This window comes from Camponotus floridanus, unplaced genomic scaffold (assembly GCF_003227725.1).
Source record: "Camponotus floridanus strain SB8 unplaced genomic scaffold, Cflo_v7.5 scaffold17, whole genome shotgun sequence".
NCBI lineage: Eukaryota > Metazoa > Arthropoda > Insecta > Hymenoptera > Formicidae > Camponotus > Camponotus floridanus.
In genome coordinates this window covers 500,528-518,464 of record NW_020229292.1, presented here as the reverse complement: position 1 = coordinate 518,464, position 17,937 = coordinate 500,528, and the positions used below count along the sequence as shown (strand labels likewise).

Below are 17,937 nucleotides of genomic sequence, written 5' to 3'. Positions count from 1 at the left end.
AAAGATTTATAACAAATTAATTTGTTCGACAAAAGATTAAACCTCTAATACGATATAGACACTTCTCCTAAATTAAATTTTGTCAGTTGAAAACAATTTTACTATTACAAAGATTTCAATATCATTTTATATGCACATATTCACATAATAATTTTATTTTTTCGATTTTCATATTTAATCAATTTAATAAATTTTATATTAATTAACGATCTCTATAAAATGTTGAACCATCTTAACGATATATTACAGCATCGATTTTTCGCGTATTAACATCGCTGTGACTTCATCTTGATAGCGACCCTATTCGCGACAGAGGCATCAAACTGCACGCATCCGCGGCCACAGAACCAGAAGTTCTGCCGCGCCGGTTCTGTTATGCGGCTCCGTTTCGCGGCTTTTTCGCGGGGACAGCTTTTTCACAGTGCGTCGCACGATCGTAATGGATGTTCTCCGACCGTATCCAAGAGAGAAAGAGAGAGAGAGAGAGATCACGCTCCAATTCTCGCTGCAAGTTCCGAGACTGCGCCAAGTATGTACAGCTACGGTTAGCTGGCAGGTAAGACGTTGCATCCGTTCGTCGCACGTGGACACTTTCGTCTAATTGCGCGCGCCAAGCGGTCGTGCTAATTACAACCTGCATTCTTTTTGCCTTCCTCCTTCTACAATCGAATGCACGACTGGAAATTATACGAGGGGATCTGATTGCAGATCTTAGAATCGATTTATTTCACTCGAGATGCAGCAAAATCTCTTTCAAGTTAAGTAAACTGGTATTGATATTACAGGAAAGAAAGGCCGTAAAATTTTTTATATTCTATAATAACCATAATTTCAAGGTGAAATTATGAGAAAAAGATATGTATACATTGTATAAAAGTATTAAAAATAATTAAACTTTAGAATAAGTTTGAAAGTGACAAGTAAAAGCAATATTATAGACATAATCAGCACGTTTCATATCTTTTTTTTTTAATATTTAGGCTTTCTAATTTTTATTCGGATTTAATCTGTCGTACAACTTAACGATTCGTTTCTGCCAATACGCATCCATTGAAAAAAATATTCCGCCGCGGGAGAATTCTTGAAGAAACTTTCTACAAAATAACGTCCATTGTGAAATTATTATCATATGTGTATGTGTGGTATTATATAGTATCATATGTGCGTTATTACGGGCATCGTAAGACGGGTATTTCGACCATGAAGAGACAGCAATTCAGTCTGACCGTTTTTCCGCAACCTGCTAGAGAAGATTTTTCAATTAATTTCTTGTCTTGAAGCGGTTGCGGTGGATCTCAAATGACATTGAAATATATGATATGCGTAAATATTAGCGAGAATGTCTGATAAAAACACGAGCGTTCGATCCAGTTATGTCCTCGAATAAAATAAATATATGAATTTTTATTATCGATACGACTAAACTTGTTTCGATAAGATACATGAAAACGTAATAAATCGTTGTTATAAAATAAAAAAGAAAATAGCGGAAGATGGGATGTATTTTAAAATATTTTTTTAAATTAAATATATATATATATGAAACAAGAGAAAATATCTTACGATTGATATCAATAATTTTTCACAATTGTTGTTATTTGTGACAATAATTAATATCGAGATACATTAATGATAATTAATCATCGTGCTGTTTTTTTAAAAAGAGAAATTCTGAATAATAATTCCTCTAAAACATGATTCGCGCAAGAAAATGGAAACTCTTAAGATTTAATTGTGCTTACATCCTGTTTCTACTATTTATAATATTTTTAAAAGTATCAGCCTCATTTATTATAAAAAAAAAACGTTTAAAAAAGCAGATAGAATAATGTTTCTCTGCTTTTTCACGCAAACTTCGGATGATTGATCGCTATCGCTCGACGCGTAACCGTCATCGAAACCAGATTTACAACATTGCTCGTAACCTGTGCAAGAGGATTTTAATTCCGCGATTGCGGCTAATAGTCGTTAAGTGCATATAAGTCCTAGAATAAGTCGTCAATTTATTTGCGTCAACGTAAAAATAAATTTACTCTCGGGACGTTTCACGCGACTTTTTAGCCGACTCGAGATCTCGCGTAATAAGTTTCTTCTATGGGGAAAGTATAGACGAGCTCACACATACACAGCCTAGATCATCTCTCTATTAATACGTTTCGTTAGCCTCTCCCTTAGTCCCAGTACTAATTATAATCGATTTCATATCTAATTAAATTCTGGATTCGCAGGAAAATGTCAAAGTGTACTATGTGAAAGTATCGACTTTCTTCAGGAAATTAATAAAACACATAAAAAACTATATTGCACAAAAACGGGATATTAATAAGAGATATTAAATGATAACGTTAATGATAGAGTATAAGTTTCATGTAAACTATTTTGTAAAATTAGTGAGTGTATACGCGTAAAAAATATACAAATATAATATTATGTATCACAAACAAACGAGATTAATCCATGCAAATTTAATCTTATCGATTCAGTGATTTTATTATTCACACATACATATGTTCAATTAATAATCCAATAAATATTTCACGGTAATTATAATACATCCTCGAGTAACAACAAAGAGATAGATATTCACGTTTTCTGAAAGCAAATTGTGTGAAGTATTGCCATAATTCGTATTATATAAATAATTACAAGAGTTAGCCGTCACGTTTATAATCATTGCTGTAATTACGATGGCAATCATCTGTGAATCAGCAATAATCATCTTCCGCACAATGATCACGGTATCTTTTTTTCTCGACGTGAAATCAAAAGTGAAATGCCGAAGTAGTATCGGTTAGAACCGCTTTTAGAATTTCTCATTCTTTCGATTAGAATTGAGTGTTGTAATTTTAAAAGAGCGCAGCTGATAAAGTTACACGTTCCATAAGACCACACGAAATATGACCGAGAAGATTGATCGACCTGGTATTTGTAGTTTCGATTTCTCTTCAGCGTGAATTCGAATACCACTTTACGATCGTTCTGACAATCATCATAAGATGTTTGCGCGCGTAAAAGCGAAACGCGAAGGCGCTTGTGCAACTTCTTTTACGGTACTTACTCGCGTAATCGTTCACGCCAAGAGAAGAAGTGAAAATGTTGACTTCATAGAGCATACTTTACTCTGACAAATAATTGAAGTTCTCTAGATAATTAGCGTCAAGGTTTAATCGATACAACATTTTTATAATTTTTCTAAATTATATATAAGCTTCATGAATAAAAATATAATTATATATGAGAAGTTTTACGAACGTTTCAAGATTTAAATCTGTTTTTTAAAAAAATGGTGTTTTAATCTGTATATACTTTTTTCTGAAAACTATTAAGTCAATTATTATTATTATGTATTTTGTATAAAGTCCACTATGATTTGATTGATTTAAAAAAAATTAATTTGATCAAAAATTAGGAATGATCAAACTCTAGGAGAAAAAAAGAAAAAAAGAAAAAGAATTGTACTAATTAAAAATCTGATGAAAAATGAAATTTACTCCTTTATTTATTTAAATTTTTTGAAGTGACTTTATACGCGGCAATCTAACCGTAAAATCATATTAAATGAAACAAGCAATGCGGAAAATGCTGTAAATGACAGCAGTTTACAAAGCTCACTTATATTTTTCACATAATTGTTTTGCGAGGCAATATTTTTGTGAAAATTATATTTTAATGGTACCTGGCGTTATTAAAACACATCTCGGAAATCATACAAGTACACTGTATATATGCCCGGAATATTCCCTCGGTTCAGTCGTTTAATTTTAATGCTGTTAGACAGAGGCAGAATTACGGTTAATTTAAAAGCATGTGTTTTTTTATTTCGTTTGTACTTTTTTTATGTGAATCTCCCTCGGTTAATAATATTTTTAATGAATATAACAGAGAGTGCATTTGCAGTTGCAGCAAAATACATACATCAAAAAATGTATTATCTAACTTTTTGCTAAATTGCACGTAAAAACACGATTGGCGAATGAAACGAAATAATATTTGCATGAAAAGCAAGAAAAAAAATGCAATGTATAAAAATGCAATGTATAAAAATGATCTGATAGAGAAAATTAACGGGATATTCATCTCAATTTTATGAAAAGTAACGGAACGGATAGGACGTATTATTTTATTCTAACGTATACATAAATGCATGATATTTGCTGATATCAGAGCAATTAATTTGCATTTTGCTACGAGAAAACTGCGAAAAATTCCATCTCTCTCGTTTCAACGATGAATCAATAAAAGCCATGTTTGAATATCAGGTTCGTTGAAATCGGGTGCACATTTATTAACTCTTTTGTCGATTTGCTTCGGAATCGAGTTTGATACTTCAGAAGAGGTACAGGGCAAAACACACACGTGGATAACGGATCATCTTTTTCCTTTGCACGACATTCGACTCGGTAACAAACAGCATCAGACTGACCAAGTTAAAGCCGGATATCAAAAAAAAAAAATGACGATCGAGAAAAATGTTAAGTAGAAGAAATTAATATAAATGTAAATACTTTTAAATGTGATTGGGAAATATGGAAAATAATTTCGCCAATTTCGCATGTGCCATAAGGACTTGTATACTTTTCTGTGTCGTCAAATAATTTAAATTTTATAATTTATTGGAGCGTGTGAATATGTGAATCAATTGTAAATAATAATTTTTGGCGATAAATGTCTCGTAAAATTTACGCAAGAAATTTCTTCCTGGAAATTTATAAGATACAATAAATCGTAGTGTATCGTCTAATCATCATATAATAAAAGTAACATACGTCTATGGCAGTTCCCGGTGTCTTGTGGCACGTAACGGATCCTCATGTTGACGATGTAGATTATCTCACAACAACGCGTCCTTGAGCGATTGTTAGATCATCTATCTTTGTAAGAATCGCGCGATCGAAGAGCTCCTTATTCACTCGCGTGTCATCCTTCGCTATTACTTGCGGTAGCTCATCGCATCTCCATTCATGTCATTCCGTGAAGCATCGATCATGCCGAGGAGAAAGATCGGTAAGCGAAGGTCGTCAAGAAGAATATCAACAGTGTCTTGGAACTTTTCGCAATTTCCGACAATGTGTGGCATGCAAATTACACGAGGGACTTTCGTTTTACGGTCCCTTGATTTTCTATCGACTCAGTTTGACGAGATATATCTTTCTTGACATTAACGATCGCGCAAGCGCCGATTGTGGTCTTCGCGGATAATAACGAATTTTATGGAAAGTTTTCTTGTTCATCAGAAATTGATACTGATGAACATTCATGACAGAACATCCGGCTGTCTTGTAATTTTTCGGCTGATTTGTTGCGTGAGGTAGCATCTGTTACATCATATTGTAATAATCCGCTGGCGAAACAACTTGCGGCAGATGAAGTACTTTGTGCATCTTGTAAAAAATTATGTAAATTCATTACAAACAAATCCCGACACAATGTGTATATTAATATAAGTCACTTAGCCGTTGGACAGCGCTAAGATCTTGATTGATATCAATCGTTCGTATCTTCAACAAGTTGTCACTGTCGACCCAGTTGAGGTATCATTATATGAAATATGTGTATCAAGATTCAGTATACCGTTATCAGCTTCCAGTTTTGATCAGACTTTACCGTAATATATATTAACTGCAGATAGCACAGGAAATAGTTGTATAATTTTTTATAGATCGTAAAATTGATCTTTTAAGATCTTAAAATAACTCATGCTGTAAAATTCACCGTTATTGATATATTTATAAAAAATTATAAATATCACTGTAGAAAAATATCAATCCCATTTAATTACATCCAGAATCACTTGGAATATTTTATTTTTTCCTTCGATAGGCTATAAATAAATTTATAGAGGAAATACAACACTCGAGTACCGGCTATTCAATTATTGTTATTTTCAAGAATCGAGGACTAGTTAACTTGAACACGTGAATCGCAAATATTATGAACGGTCTCCGATCAGTCACTTTTTCATTTCTGTTTAGTAATTCGGAATTGAACGATGCGAAAAATTAGTACGTCGCTTTATTCACTGTTCACACACATGTGTTTAAGATTGCACGGATAATTTATTCGTTTCACATCAATAAAGCGGACAAGTTCGACGGTAATTATCGTCGACTAAAGTATCGCGTCGTGGATCGACGAGCCGAGACACCGGATCGATTCACCAAGAGTCCCCTCGGCCGGTTAGAGACAGTGAACACGATACAGTCGGGAATGGACTGCCGGTAACGGAGGCTGTGTATGAAAGTAAATATTAACGTCGTCTCCCTCGCTTACACTTACGCGGTCGCCGGTCGTTAGTGTGCGATCGTGAGTATCAACACGAGCGTGCCTCTCTCGTAAATAGCACGTCACGTGGGTGCACGTCACGGCTCATGCGCGCGTGAACACGAGGGATCGGTTCGTGTCATCTGTTTAGTATCAAGAGCGGTATTTGTGCGTATTTCCGTACGCGACTTTTATGACGAGAGACTACGGTATCGTCGTTCGTTGTCTCATCAAAAATAGTATATGTCAAATCCCTTCGCCAAAAGACACAGTCCAGATTTTCGTCAATTTAAGCAATATTCATTTACTTGAGAGAAAAAATATATCTGATATAAATAAAAAAAATTGGCATTAATATTAATATTATTAATATTAATTAATATTGATACATAATAAAAATTTACTAATTATCGCCGAATTTAATAAGCAATCATTCGCACCTTTTGCGCGAGAAAAATGACATATTAATATAAATAGGGATATATAAAATATATATAAAATATAAACATATTAAATAAATGTAAAATGAAACATATTTAAAAAAGGAAAAGCTGCTCATTAAGCTTTTCCTTCCACTAGGATCGTTTATTGATTGAAAAGAAAGTTTATTCAGATTAAAATGATCAGAACATTTCTCTCTTCTTTTCTAAAGATCTCCTGCAATTTAAATGCGAGAAATTAAACGATCATAATTGAATAATAACTCGGCAATGTAAAAATTGACTGAGAAAGAAGGATTAGATATGTGTGGACGGAGCAATTAAATTGTCTGATTATTCGAGTTTTCTTTTATATCGCGACCATCGGAAAAGGCAAGTACGACTTTAACGAGCGTAGGCACGCGATATTGCGTAGGGCTCACCTACATACTTATTAATCGTGCGAGTCATTATCCTACACACATCCCGGATTGTTCGTTCAGCGCCATAAAAAGAATCGTTCGAGTATGCAAAAGTGTGTTAAGAAAACCCGCTTTCCGCTCGTATTTCAATCTCGAAAATTCGCACAATTTACAAATAGATACGCAGCGATACTCGAAACAGTTACCTTCATCAGCAGCAGCTACCATCACATCTCCGCTAAAAGGTACCCTCTTCGACATCGCGATATCATAATTGTAACATCGGCGATTTATCCCGCGAACATGCAATTTCGTATTCTAGGTACCTGATTCAAGGTCGTCATGATCGGCTCCACGAAGACAGGAGTGAAAACTGCGGGACAGCCGGCGACCGCCAGGCGAGGCACCCTCCGAGATGCCCTGCATCCTTGATAACTGCGCGAGCTCGGCTGCAAGATACCTCTCCTTCTTCCCGTTCAAGTCGGGCCGAGATGAGACGAGTGAGATCGCATCGTCGTGTTCTTTTTTTTCTTCTAATGCTCGACGCGAGCCGAGTGCAAAAATGGGAGCCGAGTAATTTAGCGCTAATTAATCCCTAGTCACGTGCGTGTGGGAGGTCAACCTGTTCGTTTATGCGCTCCTCCTCGCTCTAGTTCACCTGGAAAGATAATCCAGCGATTCGTCGTCGATACGACATACACACATACATACATCGTGGCAAACGTTCTCCGAAATACGTGACCCATGATCCGAGATGTGATTGACAACAGATGGCAATCGAAGCACAAGTAATCGTCATGAAAATGATGATAAATCGTGAATATCATGTGATTTGATATACACATGTTCACGATAATAATATATCCTACACACAAGTTTATATTAGAGTGACTTAAAATGTTCAAATTGCAAGTATAAATTCCAGCTATGTGGATTACGTTTTTATTATGCAACGTGAATGTATGCAATTAAATAAAATATTAAATCCCACAGTCGAGATTTTTATATATTTATGACTTGTAATAATATTCTCTCTGATAATCAATAATTTATTATATATTATTCTCCTTCTCTCTCTATCTCCACCTCTAAGATTGATTAAAAATTAAAAATGGTTAAATATTTTTATCGTGAAATTTTTTATTATAAAAAAATGCTAGAATATAAGACATAAATATAAATAACTTTTATAATCATGTACATACATAATTTTTTAGCAGCGCGATTTTTGATATCGCAATTGTTTGTTTCCCTTCCGTTCAGTCTTAGGAATTTTACGACAAGCGAGCTATTATTCGCCGTATTTAATTTCCCTCTACACCGAATGATGTTAATCAATTTGAAAAGTATCACATTACCTACCATGCCAACCGAACATTTCCATTAATCGCATATGCATCGCGCGCGAATCAATAGATAGATCTGTCGAGTACGCGACGCGTCCAATTGAGAGTTCACTCATATCGCGAAAAATATCCCAGAAAATATCTCCCGATCACCGTGACGACGATGCATAAATCACTTTTCGCACCCAATTTGCAATCCACCTGGCATAACGATATTGCGCAATAAAATTGTGGACTGACGCAAGCACTTTTCACTTGTGATCACAAGCGCGACTAAAAGTCCCATTTTCCGGAATTCGCGTTTCGCACGAATATAGATAAAGTTGCGCAAGTTGTAGTCACGTACTTAATGTCAGACTCATTATCGAAACGATTTATGATTTATTCGAGTTTAAGTTATTCGCGATAGGCATGTGCGATGACTTCAAATGTTCCTCCATAAACGCGAATATCTGCGATACTCACAAAGAAATCTCGCGAGCTAAGAAATTCTGATTTTTATGAAACTTTATGATGAGAGACACGTAAAAGGGGGAAGAGGATTTAAATAGATGAATTTAAAAATTTTCAGTTGCGATTCAACAACGATTTTCAGAGATAAAATCCTCATATGTGGAATTTTTTGCTTCTCTCGATATATCTCGAAAATCATTTGAAATATAAAACAATTTTTTCATACAAAAATTTCATCATAAAACACATTTATTTGATCACATTAATAAAATTTTGAAAAATAATTTTTAAATATCTTTCAAAGATCTTTTAAAAAATTATTTTATTATATAAGTAGTTAAATATGTAGTTAAATAAAAAGATATTCTTACCAAGAAATTTTTGTATAAAACATTTCTGACATCTAATTTATGCTCGCTCAATTATTTTATCAGTGTTAACGCATACTATTGATCGATGCATAATTTATATCGAATGCGTAGGTGGAATATGCACGTATGCGAGTGCGCGTGGGCATGGTGCGGGTTTTAAGTAGATTGGTGTGATTAAAAATATATGTGTCGATGTGAAAAGGGACTTTGATCGAATTTTTCCGCGTGTCCTCGCATCCTCGAATGATATTCCGCTTAAACGCGATTACGCAGCCCACGCGATGACGTTAATTTAAGTATGATTGATGAGATGTATCGATTAAGAAAAAAAAAATCAAGTAGGATCCAGTTAGGGAATATCACGATGTTAACTGTTTTAACTTTATTGTTATGAAAATTTGATCATATAGTTATATATAAAGCGCATATATAGTCTTTAGAGCATTTAATTAATACATTTACGTCTTTGTTATCTTTTATATCTAACTCAAATCTCTCTCTAAAAAAAAATCCCTGATTTTTCAGATGCTTTTGTTCAAAATTCCAAACAAAGATATTTTAAAGATTTGTTAGTGCACCTTTCTAACATGATTTTTTTTATTGTACGCATTTTCTAATATTTTTCATTCATATGAAGAAACATAAAGTTTCTCAAGTTTTAAAGTTTTACTAGATTCATAAATATCTGAAAAAATTGAATAATTACTATTTTGTAAGATAATTTTTATTTGCATAAAATTTTCATTCTTTTATCACTAAAAATTATAATAAAGACGTATTTCATATTCAATATTTTTGTAAGATATAAGCAAACATATTATATATTCAATAATATATTGTAAACGAATAATTTACTTGACTTACTGACTTTACAATATAAGAGCAAAGTTATCGGAAATTTTTTAAAATAAATTTCCTGAATCTCAGTAAAATTTCATGAGGATTTTTTTATTTCTTCAGGTACAAAAGAAATTCTTGAGATGTCCATGTTTTTTTTTCCAAAAAGTAGACATTTGTTTATTCTCAAAACATCGAAAATTGCACGAGTTCAAGTGTAATTGAAATTACGGTTAAATTGCGAAGGTAAAACCCTCTATATTTCGCAGAATATAGAATGAAATAGGAAAGAGAGAATATCTCAATATATTTATGTAATTAACACAGATATACTTTCTATTTTTTTCTTCCGCGATTCTTCAACGATATCAACGAAAAGGAAACGCCAATTTCAAGGATCCGTTCGTGAACCTAGGATCTATCATATCGCACTGTTCGACTTTAATAAACTTGATTGCGAAGCGTGAAGGATTTCGATGATGAGGTTTCGACGTAACATCACGAATATGATATTCGTTATAGCCACCTGTTGCTCGTAAACCGTAGTTTCCGCGGCGTGATTATATGGCATGGAAGCAGGACACCCAAAGATACAGATCCGTATGAACGGATCGGCATTCGTTCATTTCACGGAGTTAATTAGCGATACGATGATTCACGGTGAATCAAATATTAATCAGACGTGATGGCTCGAGAAGCGTCGTAATAATAATAAATGGTATCACGCGGATGTAACCGTTTGAATGCCCAAGAAAATAATAATTGCGAAAAAATACCTGCCCGATTTACGATGTATTAATACGGAAAGAATATCGAGCCAAATAGACCGTGTTGAAAGTGCATCTCCTCCCGTTTTACATTCCTAGATTAAGTGCAGCTATACAAGTGGTACAGCATAAATTACACATTTTTATATAATTGTAAAATTTCTGTAGCTTTATATTATATTTGAATTTAAAAATATATATTTAATATAATATATATTTGAATTAATATATATAAATATATATATATATATATATATATATATATATATATAATTAATATATATTAATATATATTTAATATAATATAAATATATATTTATATTAGATTTGAATAAAAAAATATACTTTCAGTAAAAAAGTGTAATCTCTTTTAAATGATATTAATAGTATTTTTGACAGCGCGAGAAAATGATTAAATGAGGGGATCTGTATCTATTAATGTCCGCGTAATTTGTAAAAAGCTCGTCAATTATCTCCTGGTTGAACGCAGCCATATAATGATCATTAGTGTGATTCATTAGAACACGATTGTTGTTTAGAGGAGATGCCGAGAGATTTACGAACTTTGGTCGAGGAATGTCAATTACGAACAGTGCGATTCAGTGTCTCCGTAAATAACATCGGAGCTACGTGTTTGTCGCGTTTGAGCTTTCGTTTTCGTCGATAGATTTCGTTGTTAGAACGACGATGCCGACAGAACGCGCGGAATAAATTTCGTGGAACTAATTAACCGCACGTCTCATCCGCGTTCGTTAGCCCCCGGTAATTCAGAGCGGATCGATGCGAGGGCTAATTGCACTAATCGCGTACGCTTATGACGATTTACGGCATGACGTAAATACTGTTATATTCTCGAAACAGAAGTAGCTTCCTGTGTTTGCGAATAACAAGTGCAACCTGAGAACTAAAATGCGAAAAATATTTTTAACATCGCGACTCTTGAGAAAAAATCAAGACTCTTTTTGTGTTAAGGATATTTTGTACTTATTTTCAAAATATTGAGAATTTAATGAAAATTGTACAGAATGTCCTTACATATGTTTAGAATCTTCAGTACAAATCGATTCACTAAAGCGTTCACAAGTTATAACGATTTTAATTTGCACCGAATTAACATGTGTTCTTATGGGAAACGTATAACCACGTCGATTCAAATGACAAAAACATGGAAGTAATGTTCAGAATTTGTTTAAAATTTGCAAAAGTTTAGATACAGAGGAAATATTTGGTCAAATAATATTATACAAGTATTAACTGGTTAAAAAGATATTAAATATAATTCAATGAAGTAAGCCATGTATCTGTCACAAGGCGAAATTCTCTGCCAAAAGTTAATCATTTCGATTAACAAAATTCGGAATATTTCAGTAAAAACGCAATAAATATTAAAAAATATATCTCTACGAAAAGTGGATATTCGTCAATATTGATTTTCAGCTATTTTTTGCTGGGATTGTACATACAAAACATCCTTAAATTTTCTCATTTAAATTTATAGACTCTATTAAAAAAGCGAGAGAGAGAAATAATTTAGATATAATTATTTCTTCGTTCACGCATTTGCGAAATTTAAAACACATAAAAAGCTTCTCGTACGATAAGTAATCAAAGACAAAGTTTATCGGAATATTCATAATTAAAATGATGCAAAGTCGCAAGCAGCTTCATGTGTACGTTGTTCAAATTACACATTACATTATGCGCTTTAAAAAATTAAATTTAATTAATGGACACACGTAACAAACTAATTATAGTTTGTTACTCTTCCCGAGAATCATGCGACAATATTTTGATAAATTAACTGGAAGATAATTAGAACACGCAAACATACTTTATTTTTACACCGTTAGACATCTGATCAAAGATATAGATTGTTCTAATAAATGTAATTGATAATATTTTAATATCATTGATAAAAAACTTAATTTTATTTAAATTTTGCTTCTCACTTCAAATAAGGCTGATAAATCGCTTTCATTGTTTGCAATTATATATAAAAATAAATCACGATGTATACAAAGCTACGAATAAACGACCGATCGAAACAGATCCTCAAATTGCATCTTACATGAAGAGAAAAATGACGAGAAATATTTTAATCGAAATATTTTATAATCGCGCGGACTTTTCTTTCACGAAATAACTGTCAACTGTGAATGATGTTCCTCGATTTTATTGTCTATTCTACGATACAGGGATGTGACTTTCGCACAACATTATTCTTTATTCGCTTAGCAACGAATCATCGTAAAATCCTTGCGTAACTTGCGTCATTCTATCATTTTTCATATTCGAACAATGTAATATCGTATTAATTAACAAAACACACGATGCGACGATGACTATCAATTTTTCAATGATATAATTATTTCGCAACATTCAATGTATTATTATCAATCTTATTAATATCGATAATTAAAATATTTTATTACTCATTAAACTATTTCAATTGTAAATACAGATATATTTTAATAATTATTTACAATGTATATTTATAATAATAATTTCATAGCATAAAACAAAAATATTATTTGTTATATTACGTTGTCAATTTGAATGCTTTTAAAAAATATATAATAAATATAATAATATAAATATAATAAATATATAAGCTGCGCATTCAAAAATATTTCCAACTTCTGGCACGTATAAAAACAAATATTCCTTCGTCTTTAAAATATTCTAATATAAATTCAACAATCATCGATATAATTTCTGCGCTTCGCTCAAAGGGTGAACGTTCGCGATATCTTTTCGGTCTCGATGGTTGCTCTGTCAAAAGCCTCTCGTTGATCAACGCATCTCAGATCTCCTCTATTTTAAGCCTCGTTATATCTCTGACCTAACGAAACCCACAAGTACTCTGTTTTCGCGTAGCCTTTAAGAATCCTCTAAGCAACCTTAAAATCCAGTCTCAAAGTTCACCGGATTTTATTGATCCGAATCTATTTAAACCAGATTAAGTCAATCTCGTCGATTGACATGATAAGAATCTTTTCTCTCTTGCTTGCTAGACGATGCAGAAACGCGAGCTGATAAGCTTTGAAATCTCGATAATAAAACGACGGATAAAACGATATATCGAAAGAGTCTGACGAGGCCTGTCCGTTATACGTCCGTAAACTTACGGAAACGATAATGATCCATGAAAGCGTATGACGCGTAAAGATGATACATATATAAGCATAAAAAAAGCCGTGCCCGTTTACGAGGAACTAGAGGCGGATCTTGCGCGTTTCTTCTTGTCTTGCCTTCGATCAAAGTCTAGTTTGAATATTTCAATCACTTGGCAAATTGTCGAACTTTGAAACGGTATATCAGACTGATAATTGCGTAATTACAAACAAATATATACTGAGAAAAAAATCTGATTGCATTAATTAGAATTCTGGTAGATTCAACTAGTGTCTGTTGGAAAATGAACGAACCAGAATTCTTGTAGGAATTACCAGATGAATCTGATTAATTTCTTCCTGTTAAATTTATCAAATTTTCTGATTAATAATACTAAACTCACCAGCATCAAGTCGCCTAAAATGTTTTCCATCTAATCTCAAAAGTCTGTTTAATATTCTGAATTCCAACAAGATTATTGGATAAATTCAATCCCGATTATTGAATAAATTATTTTAAATTCAGTTTGTTAGAAATTCAACTGATAAACAATGACGTAAGAAGAGGATGCAGCTCAAACACACACAATCAGAGAGCTAGCGTCCTCTTTCTGGCATTACTGCTCGTAAGAAAAAAAAAATATACTTTGGATTTAATGTTAATACTGGTTCTTTATATACATTTCATGGCAAATATTTAATACGAGTTAAGTTAAGAGTGGCAAGCAAAGAAATTAATGTAACAAGAAATTTTATAGATCCAACCAGAAAATACTAACTAAATCCTTATAGTAAAATCTATTAAACGTTCTAGTTATGAAAAATCGAGTCTTATCATGATAACTAGAAATTCTTGTTTGATTTAACCAAAATGCCTTCAATCATATACGTCTTGTTGGTACAATCAAATGATTTTTCTCAGTGTACGATCCATGATTTTCAAATTCGTAGATGTATTATTTATTCGTGATATACTAATCACGGGAAAAGAAGAAATTTGATCATTTTTACAAATTATACAAACATCTCTATTTTAATAGATGTGAATTTAATATTTTCAAAATGCACAATTTTTTAAAATTAAAGAATGCTATATTTTATTCTGTATTTTTAATAAAATGTGATTTATATCAAGCATTATCTCTCTTTGTTTGAATTGGAGTATTTTTGATAAATATCTGCAAAATTATTTTGCATGAAAAACAATAAAATTACTGAATTATTATAAAATTCTTACTAAAATATATTTGTGACTAAAATACATTCTTAACAACTGTTTAACAAACTGATACTATGCGTATCGATCTGTGTACAATATTTATGTTATTTTAAAGAATTTTAAATAATACACAAAAAAAACGATTCTTTTTTAAAGCCCTCCTGAAACGACTTATTCGAGCGATAATAATCGCAAAATTATCAGCGTGAAAAACCCTGCCCAACCGGTGTTTCACGTTTGCGTGATGATATATTTTTAACTTTTTACAAAGTGCATCGTGCAAAGATTTCACGGTTTGTAATTCGCAACGGCTACGAGGAGAAAAAATATCGCGAGAGAAATGTTTGCTGGAAACCCACTCGAATGCAGCCAACATTTGAGGCTGCAGTTGAAGCGGATGCTCGAGAAACGGTTTATGCGTTGTTAGTTTGCCTAAATTGAAGCTGCGATGAGTTTATTCAATTAAATTCACCGTCATAACGGTGAATGGCTAATTCACCAGCAACGAGTCGACAACTCGCAGACTTGGAGAGACTAGTCACTCGCAAAGAAATACATGGAAGTAGAATAAAACTTTTCACGGAATAATATATTTCATCGATGTCTCCTCTTCAATCATACGGAATAATATATTTCATCGATGTCTCCTCTTCAATCATACGTAGGGCACAAGAGACAGAAAAATTCCGATAATTTTTCCGGGATCCTTCCGATAACGGAAGGCCACGTCGTGGGAAATGCTATCCTCCCCAAAGTAATCACAATTTATGACCGGAACAGTTTCTCGAAATGCACTTCGCTATTGTACAATGTCCGCGTGGATTCAACTCGCGTTTGCTACATCGGTAAAACTTCGCCATGTGAGAATTGTCGCAGATTGCTGGCGCAGACAAGGTAATAAAACTCGAGATGTCGTTTCCACGCGAATGTATAATAATTTTCCGTATATTCTAGACTGAAAATATATCATAAGACATTTATGTAAATAAATTCAAAAACTCATATCACAATACTTGATATAATTGATAATAAATTATTGATGTAAGAATCATTTATTAATCTGTTATATAAAAAAATAAATAATTAATCAAGTAAGAGAAGTAAATAAATTATCTAGCAGAAAAGAATCATATGATCGCGTGTTATATAATTCTTTTAAACTTTACTTTTATTAATTCAACAATTTTGTATTCATCATTTCACAAACCGTCATAAAAACAAGATGATACACTGAGGGAAAAATTTTTTTAAATCAAATAAATTTGTTTTCTTGAAACTTTTAATGGAAGGAAATGGAATTGTTTACTTCATTTAAGCAGAAGCATTTAATTTTAATTAAATATGCATGTTATATTAAGTACATTATTTTCATTTATATATTTTTTATATTTAAATACTATTTTCGTAAAATATATACTATAATTTATCAAATTAAATATATTATTTTTTTAAATTAAAAAATTTAAAATTTTTGGGAATAAAAAATGCATTTTAATAAATATTTTGTAAAATTAAAATATAAAAATATTTAATTAAAAATTATATTTTTTAAACATATATATTTGTTTAAACATATGTAAATAAATACTTAACGGACATTTTTAGTACCCACCGAATAAATAGCTTTCTTGAGTTAACTAAAATTTTTTTATTTCAAGATAATTTTTTCCTCAGTGTATAATTAAAGAATATAAAAAATCGCGAAGATTCAAAGCAGATAATTTTGCCGAGAGCAATACCGAGGAATCTAAAATTTACAACGATAAGAAATATGCGCGATTCGCTACATCTGGAAGGAATTTATTCGCGGTCTACCTCTCTTTCGCTCCTCGCACGAAAGGAACGTTTCACCGATACATTCCTTCTCGCCGTGATATAACTAACTAACGGTGATCGGATCATTTTGACATGGCTTGCCGTGAAGCGAATTCTTTTACGTAATCTCACCGAATGCTCGGACATACACTTCCGGTGAAAACTCGGCCGCGAGCGTGATTTACCGCGCCCCTGCAACCGAACTTATCGTTGACCGAATAAGGGCCAAGAGGCTTTTTCCCGCCTTTGAAAAATTACGATCGCGATTTATGTTCCTCTACGAGCACCGTTCGGCGGATTTACGAGCTTATATAGCGGCGACGTGTAAGGGAAACGCGCACAACATCGCATAAGATATTTTCTCTGGCAAAGAGAAAAGTTTCTGCCATAAATCCCCCTGCGTGGGAAGAAACGTTTCCAGAAATTCCGTCTCCACTCGCCAATTTTGCAAGAACAAGATTATTGCGCTATAAAAGCAAAAAGGGTCCTTTCCCTAAAATACACCTAAAATAAGAGCGTCATATCCCAATGATAGTCGTGATTTTGACCTAATTCTATAAAAATTCTCTAAATAAAAATAGTTACCATTGCATGCTTGCAACTAATAAATTAATAATTTTCAAGTTATAAATATATAATTATGTAAAAACAAATTTCCATTATTTTTATTAATTAAAAAACATTGTTATATCCGGAAAAAATTTCTTTCTCTTATCAGATGCTTATAATTAATGTCCAATTGCATAAGAATCGTGCGCTACAGTTTCATAACGCGAAAAATGTTAACCGATACAGCCGGAAAAAATTAATAAAATGTCAAAATCATATGTTCGTATCGGAGTTGAGAAAGATGCATAATAAATAATTAAAACACTGTTATATCCGGGAAAAAGAATTCCTTTTTCTTATCAGAT

General features: G+C 32.6%; 1 protein-coding gene across 10 annotated transcripts in view; it reads right to left on the bottom strand.

The window, feature by feature from the left end:
- LOC105250089 (probable Ras GTPase-activating protein) overlaps positions 1 to 17,937 on the bottom strand; it is a 294,638-nt gene that overhangs the window by 84,895 nt on the left and 191,806 nt on the right. The window contains exon 3 of one of the 10 annotated variants that reach the window (XM_011256003.3): positions 7,429 to 7,760. The exons of 8 other annotated variants lie outside the window; for them this stretch is intronic. In XM_011256003.3, the coding sequence (XP_011254305.1) occupies positions 7,429 to 7,528 (100 nt within the window). In that variant the 5' untranslated portion in view covers positions 7,529 to 7,760. Of the gene's footprint in view, positions 1 to 4,766; positions 5,002 to 7,428; positions 7,761 to 17,937 lie in introns of those variants that run through there. One more of the 10 variants, XM_025407323.1, reaches the window with a different exon arrangement.